Source organism: Leptodactylus fuscus, chromosome 9 (genome assembly GCF_031893055.1).
Source record: "Leptodactylus fuscus isolate aLepFus1 chromosome 9, aLepFus1.hap2, whole genome shotgun sequence".
Classification (NCBI taxonomy): domain Eukaryota; kingdom Metazoa; phylum Chordata; class Amphibia; order Anura; family Leptodactylidae; genus Leptodactylus; species Leptodactylus fuscus.
The window spans coordinates 23768612-23784134 of record NC_134273.1 but is presented as its reverse complement, the minus strand read 5'-3'; the positions used below and the strand labels follow the sequence as shown (position 1 = coordinate 23784134).

The following is a 15523-nucleotide window of genomic DNA, read 5'->3' as shown; positions in this document are numbered from 1 at the left end:
AGAAGAATTTCCAGCAGGAAAAGGAAGAAAAAAAAACAATAACTACGGTAATTGTAAGTAATTTATAACTATTGAATTTTAACAGAAAAAATATCATAATCTGCAGCAAAATCCACGCCGCCGGCGACTTTCCATTCTTACGTGCAAGCTGTCATCTGTAGTTCTCATGGCAACCAAATTTGTCATGACTACTCGTCATAATGGCCATTTCTTACCTCCCAAAATTGGATCCACTTTTAAAAAAAAATGTACTGAAAAAAAAAAAATGACAGAAAATTATATATCTTTATCCGTACACCAGCACGCAACAAAGGAACGGATAACACCCGTTGGCAAAACAGGAAGTCGAGAAAGGTCGCTGCTCGCTTTTTGGACTTAGCGGAAAAAAGAAGGGGGGGGGGGGGTTGGCAAAATTTTGTGCACTCTGATACCTACCAGGCAGGGTGGCTGGCTAGATATATATATATATATATATATATATATATATATATATATATACACACACACACACACTTTTTACCCCGGTGGATTTAAGTTTCGACAGTCTGCTGCAGATTTGGCCTATGTGCCCCGGCCCAAGACCTGACAAATATGGGTTTTTAGGTACCTCCTTGTGCATCCAATTTTCTACAGAGCATTAGTAGTAATATAGTGGGGGCCAGGGGAGAACACCATTATATATTACTATATGGCGGCATACAGAGCGAATGCACAATACTATTCAATGTACTTGGGCCCTTACTCAAAAGATTTGGTTCCCAAAAGGAGCTGAAACTTTATCAGTCTTTTCAACAGTAATCCCTTCCCCCCATAAAAAATGAAATCCTTATAAATAAGCTACGCATTGTGATCCTAGCAATAATCATGATCTTTGGGAATTATAACAGACGATAACATTTGCAAAACGACTGGTCATTCCCCATCTCTTCCATGTGCAGACCCCTCTCTGTTTGTATATGCTGTAGACTCCACAGCCGTGTACGCCACTTGTACGTAATTTATTTGTTTTCTCGCCTCTGAAGCCACCAGCAGCTGCTCAGCAGATACACAAGGATCTGGAGACACGTGTTTAGGAAGCCTGGGGAGAATATTTACACCAGCAGGCTCCTGTGCCAATGCTGCAGCGTACATTACATAAACTCTATGCGATTAGGTTATCTTCTTATTAATATGAGGGTTTAGCCACTTGTGGCCTTACACTTGCCATATAAACACATCCTGTAAAATGGGCCATCGGCCTGGAGGGAGCTAGACTTGTCAATGTGCTGAAGTAAATGTCACCACTTTATGACGGGACCCCTACCACCTTACCATTTTTCCCCTGCACTGTAGGAAGTGATTGGGCTTGGCTATCGTTCCCTGCACGGCCATGAAGCACGGACAGCTGTAGTGCAGGAAACTTCAGGTACCCAGCGTTAAACCATTGCTGCTCCCCTATGTTCCCAAAACCTGGCATCCTAGCAATATGCCTTCACTTTATAACGCAGGAAAACTCCTTTACACTAAGAGCAGCACCTGCGGGCATCAACCTCTGGTTTTTACCCTGGTGGATTTGCCTCCTTTGCATTGCAAAAGGTTGAATATCAGTGTTGTATATCGCAGTAGGTTAGCCGCACACATGATGCAGCCATGGCAAGTGTGGCCCCATCTCAGATATTTACAGATTTATAGATTATTTATGTTATTATGTTACTAGCAGAAGGACCCAGCTTCACACGGGTATAGTTCATTTTTTGTTTGTGTAGTGGCCCCATAAGAATTGGCCAGTTTTGCACTAGTATGTTTTGTATATAGTTTCTGTGTGTATCCATAAAGGTCATGTGATCAAGTGTATCTCAGTTTGGTTGTTATGGAAGTCTGGAGTAAAGCTGTGTGTATGTGACCTTGAGTAACAGTGTCAGCCACAGTGCCCCTTTTAAAGCTGACCTGCCGCAGTGAAGAAATATGGCTAGGTTGTGATGGAAACCTGGAGTATAGCTGTGTGCATGTGGAGACTAAGCACCTGCAAGCTTCTATTGGCTGATAAGGGACTTGTGACTGTGTGTATGGTACATGGAATACGAATGAAAGACTTGCAGGATTGCATTGGCTAATGCAGGTCATTGTTTTGGGAATACTGTATCTCAGGAACGGTACGTCAGAGAGCTGAGACCTAGTCTAAAACCTTCCCGGACATCTGATGTACCTGTGTGCCAAATTTGGTGAGGATCAGTCCAGTCTTTTGGTCATGCATAAAGAACAGACAGACACTCATATCTATCTTATAGATCCCACCTCTGAAACGCCCACTTAGATCAAGAATAAAGGTCAAGGACCTCGGCCCATACGTATCAACACCCCCTAGAAACAACCCCGCTGCCGTGAATCTCACTAATTCATTTCAATGAAAGTGCTAAGAAGAAGTTTTTATAAGTCCATTTACCCTTATTATAGACTGACTAATGTATTAAGGTATAATCACACATGGCATATTAGCTGCAGAAAACTCCACAACTGTTCATCTAAGAGACGCTAGCACAAATCCACATTCCAGCCATCATTCCGTTCATTGGAAGTAGAGAGGTTTGGGTGGCAAGGACATTGATTTCCGAAACCCCATTAGACAAATGCATACATTTCTGCATACAATCTGCTAACGTGTGAATATACTCTAAACGGTAATGGCATGGCCTAACCGCTGCTAAACTATTTTACCCATCGCTGCTCACTACACAGTACCAATCCAGCTTTCTGCAGGTCGGCCAGTCATGTCTGACAGTTTGGTTAGTAGGGATAAACCGCCTAACCACACTCGTTTCTATAGGTCCCTAGCAATCTGTCTGAGATAGTCTAGCTCTTCATTTCAGTGCAGTACCGGCGCAGAATGAAGGGCAAGGAGCCTTGTCAGGACTTATCCCCATCTTTTCTATCTGTGTGCACACGGTCTTATGAAGAGCTCTTGTATAACCGAAATAGCTTCTGTTTATTATTCCGCCTCTAAGGAGGATTTGCACACCTCAGCCATCTCCTCGCCCGCCGCCCCAGCCATCTCTTTAGGAATGCACACGCAGAATCCAGCTTGCTATAAATAAAGAGCCCCATTCATTCCCAGCGAGGACAGAAGCAGCGTCCCACTCGCGACTGAAAAGACCCCACGGACAGGACGACGATATGACATGGAAGAATATCGTGCGGATCCAGGCATGACACATGCAATCTGGTGCCGCATTCCCATTACTGTTCCTATAGTAACCGTCGCTTCTAGTGCGAAAAACACTTTGGTACGTACTCGTACAAAAAAAAAAGTGGAACGAATCGGAAAAAGATGAAATTCACTAAATCTGTGAGGTTAAACAAGAGCGGCTTATTGTAACCGTTGTGCAGGAAGAGCCTATAATCTGCGAGCAGATACCGGGCTTCATTATCAAATCTCAATGAATGTCTCGCTGAAATCCGCCGGTGGAAGGAAGCCAGCTGGCTGCGATAGGGCCAGTCAACTAGGGGTGAACTTTGGGTCTGTGATCGTGTGCAGAATGTTGGCACTGTTCATTGTGATCATTTTAATGCGACAACATCAGGTGTCAGCCATGATCATCTCCGACAGCCACCGCTCGGGAAAGAGAGATCTTCATGGATATGGAAGACTTACCAAGAGTCACAGGAGCTTTACGATATATTTTTAGAACAGATATTGGGCTACGCTTTCAATAATATTCCCAGGGGTAACATTACCGCAAGTTCGGTGTGGTTTTTACCGTTTACGAAAACCAGGCGTAAACCCTGTGGCCGATTGGTGCGAGATGTCCACAGTATCCAGCAGCGGACCCGCTATGTGTGGCCTGACCATTGATCACATCGCCCCCGTGAATGTAGCAGTCGGGTACACCAATATCCACCACACTACTTACATCTATGGGACTCACTGATACATAAGTACAGCTTTCAGTCCCATTCAAGTGAATGGGGTAATGGTTCATTTATGGAGAAAGCACCTGCAAATTCTGCTAAAGCCACACAGGACCTTATAAAATCCAATCGAGTACAATGATGGGTGAGGTCACCGCAGTGAATTACTGCACCAGGCTATCTGCAATGAAATTGCTGTGTGTGAACATACTACTACATACCTAAAGTGCATCCATGACAGATCACAGATGCTGCAGAGCGGCGTCTGTTTAATAACAGACATGGTAATATGCGGGTCCATGTTGTATGAAGCCATACTGTATTTGTGTGCGCCTTCTATGGGGTTTTTCCCTTCGCATAATCTCGAGAAGAATACGGCACCTTATTGAGGCACCATATGGCCAAAAACAATGTGTCATCGTACACTGTACAGTCCTTGTAAGCATTTTATCGTGAAGGCACATGGGTGGAAGGAGATGTACAATAAGGGAGTGTTCACATGTGTAGCTGTATCTGGTTTATTGCTGTATAAAATTGCACATATATATATATATATATATATATATATATATATATATATATATATATATACACATTCATTAAAGGGGCTCTATATCTAGATATACGTGTTATGAGCTAAGGAAATGCCGGAATAGCCTTTAAAAAGCTACTATTAGTCTGTAAAAAAGACCCCCCCCCCCCCGTTTTTGTTTCTTACCTCGGAAATCGATATGCAAATGAGCTTGATCCTGCACGGTGGGTGTGGCATGCACCCCTTAGCGTCATAGCTTCTGGACGCCCACTGCTGCCTCCACGTCCTCCTGCTTGTTCATCGCCTCCATGGTCGGCGGTTTCTATTGAAATAACGCACGTGCACAGTTGCGCTCCCTCCAGTGCGCTACTGCGCATACTCCAGTGCCAGCTCGCAATGTTCTCTACAGGAAAATGGTGCTGGAGCGTGCGCAGTAGTGTGCCAGAAAAACCACTGATGATGGAGGTGATGAACAAGCAGGAGGAGGAGGACTTGCAGGCAGCGGTGGGCGGCCAGAAGCCATGACGCTAAGGGGTGCACGCTCAGTGCATGATGAAGCTCATTTGCATATCGATTTGCAAGGTGAACAAAAAATAAGGGGGGGGGTCTTTTTACAAACTAATAACAGCACCTGAATAGCTATTCAGGCATATCTTTAGCTCATAACACGTATATCTAGTGATAGAGCCCCTTTAAATGGTAATTTTCCGCTCAGCGACATGAGAACTGGTAAAAAGCTGACCACATGAACCAGGACAACACATTTCTTCCCGCAGATGACAGTCTTTTTCGAGCACCCTCCACGTCATGGACACTTTGAGAGCATTTGATTATGTTTTACATAGTCTTCTCTTCCCACTGACTTCATTGTGCAAACAGTCTCATCAGCTCATAAACCGAGGCCGGGCAGGATTATTAACCAGCTGTGCACCGTGGCGGCAGATACCCAACAATGCTGACCTTACAGTCTTTCTCTGTTACTGAAGTAGTCACTAAGATCACCCCAAAAACACTCTGTGACCGTACGAGATCTTCCTGTGAAGTCGAGCATGGGGTACTGTATGGTAATATGTAGTCAATTTAAAGCGACAGTACAACTTTATATATAAAAGAAAAAAATATTACAGGGGAACTGCAGTCATATTTGCAATTTTCACCCATAACTTAATACCAGATGCAATACCAGATACAGCCTATAGACAAGTGTGGAGCTGTTTCATACACTTTTTCTATTCCATTCCATATCCTATAAGAGGGAATTCTACAGATTTAGAATAAGTGTTTGGCTACAAGTGAGGCAATGGTGTGAATACGCTCTGACCTCTGCTTACTGTAGACATGACTCAGAGATGACTGCTGGGTGACAAGTCACTTCAGCAGAAGAGCTGAGAGGGTACACATGGAAACCATCAGCATTGCCAATTCAAGTTAGTATGTCACACAGCTGAATCAATGATATCTACGGAAATCCCAAAATGCTGACCTCCGGGACCTCAGCTGCTTATTTATATGGGTCCATGCATAGTATATTAATCCTTGGTAAAATGACTCGCACCGGCCACAGCTTGACTTTCTGGATTTATGTAAAGTGGTATTCTGATTATAACATTATCCTCTATCCATAACATGCTGATTGTTGAGGGGTCTCACCCCGATGACAAGACCTTTCCATGGCTGAAAACCTAATCCATCTTACAGCTGAGAGTTTGCTACAACTGTATCCAGAACAGACAATTCTGGTTACGTGAACTGTGTCTTACGACATGGAGACTTCTTAGAGTTAAGGAGAGTCGCCCATGAATTTTCTGCTGGAAGATCAAGCGGATAATATATAGCACCAAGTCCAATTTAGGGGGAGGACACTATTCCAGCTCCCCATAGACATCTCTATTGTGACACTGGCCCTGAATGACTGTATTAATACTGCAACCCACCCAGAGAGACAGACAATAGGCGACATAACATTTACAATCAGATCATATAAGTAAAGAAACCGGCCAGAGTTCAGCAAAGTAACCTGAGCCGTGTACAACATCTTCACCGCCAAATGACGCAACGTATTGATAACGCTACTGAGCTGACCCAGGCAAACTAGAAATACCCCTGCAGGGGAGACACACAGAACATGTAACACGCATCATACCGTGTGATACACACCACCCTCCAGGCATTAATAAGTTAATCAGAATTGTCTGAAACTTATAGCAAAGGAAAACCAATTTATAGGGCACAAATCCTATAGGTCAAACCCCCCCCCCCCCCCCCAAAACAGTAACAAAATCTGAATATACACACACATATGTGTGACCATTCGAGGACTCCATCCCCACTCCGCTTGAAAATGCGGAACGAAACGTCCTGCAAGCTTTTCAGACAATTTTGGGTGGACCCTATTACAGTCTACTCTATAGGGTCTATTATAGGGTCTATTACAGTCTACTCTATAGGGTCTGTGGGTAACCACTTTTTAAGCGGATAGGGTCTGCTTGGGAACCTGCAAAACGGAAAGCTAACGTGAACCTAGCATAAGGTTTACATCTCTGTAGGAGACAGTGCCCCAGATATGGGGTCCGCAGGTAACGGCGTTTGTAGATGGCTCTTCGTCTCTCTGTTGTGGGGACCCGAAAGATGAACGTTAGTGTGACCGTAGTGTAATTCATCCTGTAATGTATGAATACATTGACAACTGGGTGTTACCTACCCCCTGACATGATTGATGTAACAACATCTTTGACAAGTGTGAATGGTAACATCCAGTTGTCACCTTATTCTTAATTTTTTAGGAGGAATTACAGAGGAACACTGCAGAGATATCAGTAAAGATGTTCCAGATTCGCCATTACATGGGAATCCGCGAGTCCCTACTGAACCATGCGTCAGAAGTCTCTAACATATTTTAGCGACGTGTATATATAGCCCCATGGTTACAAATAAAGTGCGTATTACCTGTTTCTGAAGTCATGTGTTCATTTCCATGTACAGGGTAACATATAGCTGGGAGAGAAGAGTAAGGCTGGCCAAAAATAGACTCCTGCTGACAGCTATCTCCTATGACAACCCCCATACACATGCAGGCTTAACTCAGCTGAGTGTACACGTGTTTGCAGCCCCCAGACCCCTCTGCTTATCACCGTGAGAACAAAAAGATTGGGCATGTTGACATCCGACATGCCTGCTGCTTCTCTACACCAACCAATGTGTCATAATGTAGAGAGAGAACTTATCCAACCTGTGTTTGATACATCATAATACACAACATGGACCCCCATAATCCCAATGTAGACCCTCAGTCGGCCAATAATAATCTCATACCCCCAATCCAGCAATAAATCCCAGCAGTACATTATAGACAACAAGAGTATAACATGCCAATAAGTTCTCCCTACTAACCAATAGACAACTGTGGCCTTTCCTGACCTTGTCAAGGTCCCTGCGCCCTCCGCGCTCTTCCTCTGTACTCGCAGCTATATATAGCTTTAGTTTGATGGTTTTGGAGGAAATACAAGCGGTTTTCTGACAATAGAATAGCCACAGATCTGCAGCTATTTCCAGAAAATGGATCCGACAATGGCTTGAATATATAATGCCAAAACATGTGCACTTAATAACTGGTGTGTATGGTGGCCAAGCGGAAACCAAGGGTGTTCTGTACAAATACTGGGTGCAGGGCTGTTCTTCATTAGCTCCACGACCTCAGAAATGCATTGATAGTAAATGAAGATGGAAATAGCAAAGTGTCTGCTGTATATTCACTAATATCATGGTGTGCGAGGAGCGGTGATACTACAAGCAGCGCTGGAAGGAGAAGCTGGTATATTAGTGCTCATGTATCAGGCCGGTGATCCAATTCATTTTGGACTGAATCCACTTCTAAGAGATCTGGAAAGATTTTCCAAAATCACAGCTTTGTAAGACTCATTGGGTAGGATATGATCCAACAGCTGGTAACACGGCCATGTATATTCCCAGTGCCAGGAGTGGATACAAGTATAAGCCTATGTACCAGTCAGGTTATATACTTGCCCTTATGTCTGTATCCACTCCTAGATATAGCTCCAAATACTGCAACAAAAGCAAGCAACCTGGTACACAACGTGGCACCACGGGTACTGGCACCAAGCTCTGCCCCCTATTTCAACCCAAATCTAGGAGACATTTCATCAGTAGGGTTGGACACCCTGTCAAAATCATGGCAGTCTATGCTATCGACAGAAAGGTCCTTACAGTGCACGGCACCACATGTACTACCGCCTCTACAGTGCATGGCACCACATGTACTACCGCCTCTCTACAGTGCATGGCACCACATGTACTACCGCCTCTCTACAGTGCATGGCACCACATGTACTACCGCCTCTCTACAGTGCACGGCACCACATGTACTACCGCCTCTCTACAGTGCATGGCACCACATGTACTACCGCCTCTCTACAGTGCATGGCACCACATGTACTACCGCCTCTCTACAGTGCACGGCACCACATGTACTACCGCCTCTCTACAGTGCACGGCACCACATGTACTACCACTTCTCTACAGTGCACGGCACCACATGTACTACCGCCTCTCTACAGTGCACGGCACCACATGTACTACCGCCTCTCTACAGTGCACGGCACCACATGTACTACCGCTTCTCTACAGTGCACGGCACCACATGTACTACCGCCTCTCTACAGTGCACGGCACCACATGTACTACCGCCTCTCTACAGTGCATGGCACCACATGTACTACCGCCTCTCTACAGTGCACGGCACCACATGTACTACCGCCTCTCTACAGTGCACGGCACCACATGTACTACCGCCTCTCTACAGTGCACGGCACCACATGTACTACCGCCTCTCTACAGTGCATGGCACCACATGTACTACCGCCTCTCTACAGTGCACGGCACCACATGTACTACCGCCTCTCTACAGTGCACGGCACCACATGTACTACCGCCTCTCTACAGTGCATGGCACCACATGTACTACCACTTCTCTACAGTGCACGGCACCACATGTACTACCGCCTCTCTACAGTGCATGGCACCACAAGTACCAATGCCTCTTGGCAGTATATGGCACATATACCATCTCTTTACTGTGCATGGTACAACATATGCCACCAATGTGCATTGTATGTACCATTTGTTTACAGTACATGGCACAACATGTACCACCACTTTAATGCATGGCATCACATGGGACCACTTCTTAACAGCACATGGCACTACACGAAACAGTACATGAATTCACATGGCATCTAATGAACCACCTCTATACAATGCATGGTATCTCATGTACCAACTCTATAGAGTACATGGCACCACATGTGCTATCAATGTGCATGGCATGTACAACCTGCTTAAGATGCATGGCACCATATGTACCACCACTTTACAGTACATGGAGCTACATGAAACATCTCTATACAGTACATGGCATCAGATGAACCCCCTTTATACAGTCTATGGCACCACTTGTACCACTTCTTTACAGTGCATACCACTATATGAACCCCCTCTATATAGTACCATATATGATGTCTCTATACAGTACATGGTACACCCTCTATACAGTCCATAAACCACCTCTATACAGTCCATGAACCAGCTCTATACAGTGCATAGTACCTCATAAGCCACCTCTATATAGTACATGAACCACCTCTATACAGTACATGGTACCACATATGATATCTCTATACAGTACATGGTACACCCTCTATACAGTACATGAACCACCTCTATACAGTACATTGTACCACATATGATATCTCTATACAGTACATGGTACACCCTCTATACAGTACATGAACCACCTCTATACAGTACATGGTACCACATATGATATCTCTATACAGTACATGGTACACCCTCTATACAGTACATGAACCACCTCTATACAGTACATGGTACCACATATGATATCTCTATACAGTACATGGTACACCCTCTATACAGTACATGAACCACCTCTATACAGTACATGAATGCTCTGGTTCCATCATCCATTGACATTTCCATTCACACGGTGTAACTATATGACATCCATGTCATTGACATCGTACGATGTGATTGGTTCAATCAGTACAGCATTCCCTGTTACGTAGCTTGTAAGGACCACAGGTCCCAGCAGGCAGCTGCCAGGACACGCTGGGACTTGTAGTTCCCTGGGACAGTCCTTACCATAGACCCGCAGCCAGCCCTGCTGCTGACACACCGACTCCATCAGGATCCGCTCCAGCATCCCCCCGGCTCCTGCTCCTCCTCCCGCACACGGAGAGTCCAGATCCTCGGAGTCCTGGAAGCTCTGGAATAAGTCATGTCCGCTGGATAACGAGTCCCCTCCGGGAGATAGATCCATCATGAGTCCGGCCCAAGCTCAGCTCCTCTACCCCAGCACCTCCTGCCTACCTCGGCTCTGGAGGGCTCTGGGTGCCGCCCGCCGCTTACTGACTGGGGGGTAGATGTGACAGGGTTCCCGGCACCTTCCGTCTAGCTGACAGGATGACACGACGTCCTGCGCTGCCCGCGGCTGCCCTACCGGGAGCGACGGCTGAGTCTCCACTCACTGTGCCAACCCCGAGCGGCATCAGCGGCATCCCTGGGAGATAGACAGGAACAGCCGCCCGCCTATCGGCTGGAGGGGGCGGGGCCACAGACGCGTGGAACAATTGGGATACTCAGGAATACCTATCTCATCGATAACGGCTCGGGAAAGCATTTCAGAGGCGCCACCTAGCGGTAGCTGCGAGTATGACACCGCTGTGAGAACCTTCCCCGGCTTGCCGTGTGTGGCTGGCTCTCTATAGCTCCCATAGAGCCCTTCTACTGGAGTCTGTTACGTCACTAAGGTACTAAGCTGATGCCGTCACAAGTGGGTTAGGTAAACCATACATACCGCACAACTATCAAAGAGCCGAAAGACAGACTAAATATGGGGTGTAAACAGCGGGCTGTGGCAAATTTAAGTATCATAACCCTGCCCATGGCCCCTTTGGGGTCACCCAGTCTCAGTCATGTCTCTATATACCTCCAAACTGTACAATACCCCTTTAGTGAGTACAATACACTATCATGTCCCCCTTGCTGTCCCCACACAGTGTAATATCCCCTCATTGTGACCCCCACAGTATAATATTTCCCTCATTGTGGCCCCCACAGTATAATGTTCCCTCATTGTGGCTCCCACAGTATAATATCCCCTCAATGTGGCCCCCACAGTATAATATCCCCTCAATGTGGCCCCCACAGTATAATATCCCCTCATTGTGGCCCCCACAGTATAATGTTCCCTCATTGTGGCTCCCACAGTATAATATCCCCTCAATGTGGCCCCCACAGTATAATGTCCCCTCATTGTGGCCCCCACAGTATAATGTCCCCCCATTGTGGCTCTCACAGTATAATATCCCCTCATTGTGGCTCCCACAGTATAATATCCCCTCAATGTGGCCCCCACAGTATAATGTTACCTCATTGTGGCCCCCACAGTATAATATCCCCTCATTGTGGCTCCCACAGTATAATATCCCCTCATTGTGGCCCCCACAGTATAATGTCCCCTCATTGTGGCCCCCACAGTATAATGTTACCTCATTGTGGCCCCCACAGTATAATGTCCCCCCATTGTGGCTCTCACAGTATAATATCCCCTCAATGTGGCCCCCCACAGTATAATATCCCCTCATTGTGGCCCCCACAGTATAATATCCCCTCATTGTGGCTCCCACAGTATAATATCCCCTCATTGTGGCCCCCACAGTATAATGTCCCCTCACTGTGGCCCCCACAGTATAATATCCCCTCATTGTGGCCCCCACAACTATATCCCCTCATTGTGGCCCCCACAGTATAATGTCCCCTCATTATGGTTCTCACATTATAATTCCTCCTCATTGTGGCCCCCACAGTATAATATTCCCTTCATTGTAGCCCCTACAGTATAATTTCACTCTCATTGTGTTCCCAAAATATAATGTGCCCTCATTGTGATCTCTGCACTATAATGCCCCCCTCATCATGGCCCCCACAGAATAATGTCCCCTTAATTGTGGACTCCACAGTATAATATCCCCTCATTGTGGCCCCCACAGTATAATGTTCCCTCATTGTGGCTCCCACAGTATAATATCCCCTCAATGTGGCCCCCACAGTATAATGTCCCCTCATTGTGGCCCCCACAGTATAATGTCCCCCCATTGTGGCTCTCACAGTATAATATCCCCTCATTGTGGCTCCCACAGTATAATATCCCCTCAATGTGGCCCCCACAGTATAATGTTACCTCATTGTGGCCCCCACAGTATAATATCCCCTCATTGTGGCTCCCACAGTATAATATCCCCTCATTGTGGCCCCCACAGTATAATGTCCCCTCATTGTGGCCCCCACAGTATAATGTTACCTCATTGTGGCCCCCACAGTATAATGTCCCCCCATTGTGGCTCTCACAGTATAATATCCCCTCAATGTGGCCCCCCACAGTATAATATCCCCTCATTGTGGCCCCCACAGTATAATATCCCCTCATTGTGGCTCCCACAGTATAATATCCCCTCATTGTGGCCCCCACAGTATAATGTCCCCTCACTGTGGCCCCCACAGTATAATATCCCCTCATTGTGGCCCCCACAACTATATCCCCTCATTGTGGCCCCCACAGTATAATGTCCCCTCATTATGGTTCTCACATTATAATTCCTCCTCATTGTGGCCCCCACAGTATAATATTCCCTTCATTGTAGCCCCTACAGTATAATTTCACTCTCATTGTGTTCCCAAAATATAATGTGCCCTCATTGTGATCTCTGCACTATAATGCCCCCCTCATCATGGCCCCCACAGAATAATGTCCCCTTAATTGTGGACTCCACAGTATAGTATCACACTCATTCTGGCTCCTACAGTATAATTTCATCCTCATTGTGCCCTCACAGTATAATATCCCCTCATTGTGGCTCCCACAGTATAATGTCCCCTCACTGTGGCCCCCACAGTATAATATCCCCTCGTTGTGGCCCCCACTGTATAATGTCCCCTCACTGTGGCCCCCACAGTATAATATCCCCTCATTGTGGCCCCCACAACTATATCCCCTCATTGTGGCCCCCACAGTATAATGTCCCCTCATTATGGTTCTCAGATTATAATTCCTCCTCTTTGTGGCCCCCACAGTATAATATCCCCTCATTGTGGCTCCCACAGTATAATATCCCCTCATTGTGGCTCTCACAGTATACTGTCCCCTCATTGTGGCTTCCACAGTATAATATCCCCTCATTGTGGCCCCCACAGTATAATATCCCCTCATTGTGGCCCCCACAACTATATCCCCTCATTGTGGCCCCCACAGTATAATGTCCCCTCATTATGGTTCTCAGATTATAATTCCTCCTCTTTGTGGCCCCCACAGTATAATATCCCCTCATTGTGGCTCTCACAGTATACTGTCCCCTCATTGTGGCTTCCACAGTATAATATCCCCTCGGGGCCACACGGTGGCTCAGTGGTTAGCACTGCAGCCTTGCGGCACTGGAGTCCTGGTGTTCAAATCCCGCCAAGGGCAAAAACCCATCTGTAAGGAGTTTGTATGTTCTCCCCGTGTTTGCATGGATTTCCATCCCATATTCCAAAGACATACTGATAGGGAAAAATGTACATTGTGATCCCTATATGGGGCTCACAATCTACATTTAAAAAAAAAAAAGTATAATATCCCCTCATTGTGGCCCCCACAGTATAATGTCCCCTCATTGTCTTCCCCCACAGTATAATATCCCCTCATTGTGGCCCCCACAGTATAATGTCCCCTCATTGTCTTCCCCCACAGTATAATATCCCCTCATTGTGGCTCCCACAGTATAATGTCCCCTAATTGTGGCTCCCACAGTATAATGTCCCCTCATTGTGGCCCCCACAGTATAATGTCCCCTCATTGTGGCCCCCACAGTATAATGTCACCTCATTGTGGCCCCCACAGTATAATGTCCCCGCATTGTCTTCCCCCACAGTATAATATCCCCTCATTGTGGCTCCCACAGTATAATGTTCCCTCATTGTGGCTCCCACAGTATAATATCCCCTCAATGTGGCCCCCACAGTATAATGTCCCCTCATTGTGGCCCCCACAGTATAATGTCCCCTCACTGTGGCCCCCACAGTATAATATCCCCTCATTGTGGCTCTCACATTTATAATTCCTCCTCATTGTGGCCCCCACTGTATAATGTCCCCTCATTGTGGCTCTCACATTATAATTCCTCCTCATTGTGACCCCACAGTATAGTGTCCCCTCATTGTGGCTCCCACAATATAATGTCCCCTCATTGTGGCCCCCACAGTATAATGTCCCCTCATTGTGGCCCCCACAGTATAATATCCCCTCACTGTGGCCCCCACAGTATAATATCCCCTCATTGTGGCTCTCACATTATAATTCCTCCTCATTGTGACCCCACAGTATAATGTCCCCTCATTGTGGCCCCCACAGTATAATGTCCCCTCATTGTGGCCCCCACAGTATAATGTCCCCTCACTGTGGCCCCCACAGTATAATATCCCCTCATTGTGGCTCTCACATTTATAATTCCTCCTCGTTGTGGCCCCCACTGTATAATGTCCCCTCATTGTGGCTCTCACATTATAATTCCTCCTCATTGTGACCCCACAGTATAGTGTCCCCTCATTGTGGCTCCCACAATATAATATCCCCTCACTGTGGCCCCCACAGTATAATATCCCCTCATTGTGGCTCTCACATTATAATTCCTCCTCATTGTGGCCCCCACAGTATAATATTCCCTTCATTGTAGCCCCTACAGTATAATTTCACTCTCATTGTGTTCCCAAAATATAATGTGCCCTCATTGTGATCTCTGCACTATAATGCCCCCCTCATCATGGCCCCCACAGAATAATGTCCCCTTAATTGTGGACTCCACAGTATAGTATCACACTCATTCTGGCTCCTACAGTATAATTTCATCCTCATTGTGCCCTCACAATATAATATCCCTTCATTGTCGCTCCTTCGCTATAATGCCCCCTCATTGTCGCTCCTACACTAAAATGCCCCTCCCTCATTGTTTCCTCCGCAGTATAATGCCCTCTTGC

At 46.2% G+C, this 15523-nt stretch overlaps 1 protein-coding gene across 4 annotated transcripts in view; it reads right to left on the bottom strand.

The window, feature by feature from the left end:
• RASAL2 (RAS protein activator like 2) overlaps positions 1–10995 on the bottom strand; it is a 231186-nt gene extending 220191 nt beyond the window's left edge. For 2 of the 4 annotated variants that reach the window (XM_075287447.1, XM_075287448.1), the window contains exon 1: positions 10595–10995. In XM_075287447.1, coding sequence (XP_075143548.1) covers positions 10595–10775 — 181 coding nt within the window. In that variant the 5' untranslated portion in view covers positions 10776–10995. The remainder of the gene's footprint in view (positions 1–10594) is intronic. The other 2 variants (XM_075287445.1, XM_075287446.1) reach the window with 1 other exon arrangement.
• Between the last annotated feature and the right edge of the window lie 4528 nt (positions 10996–15523).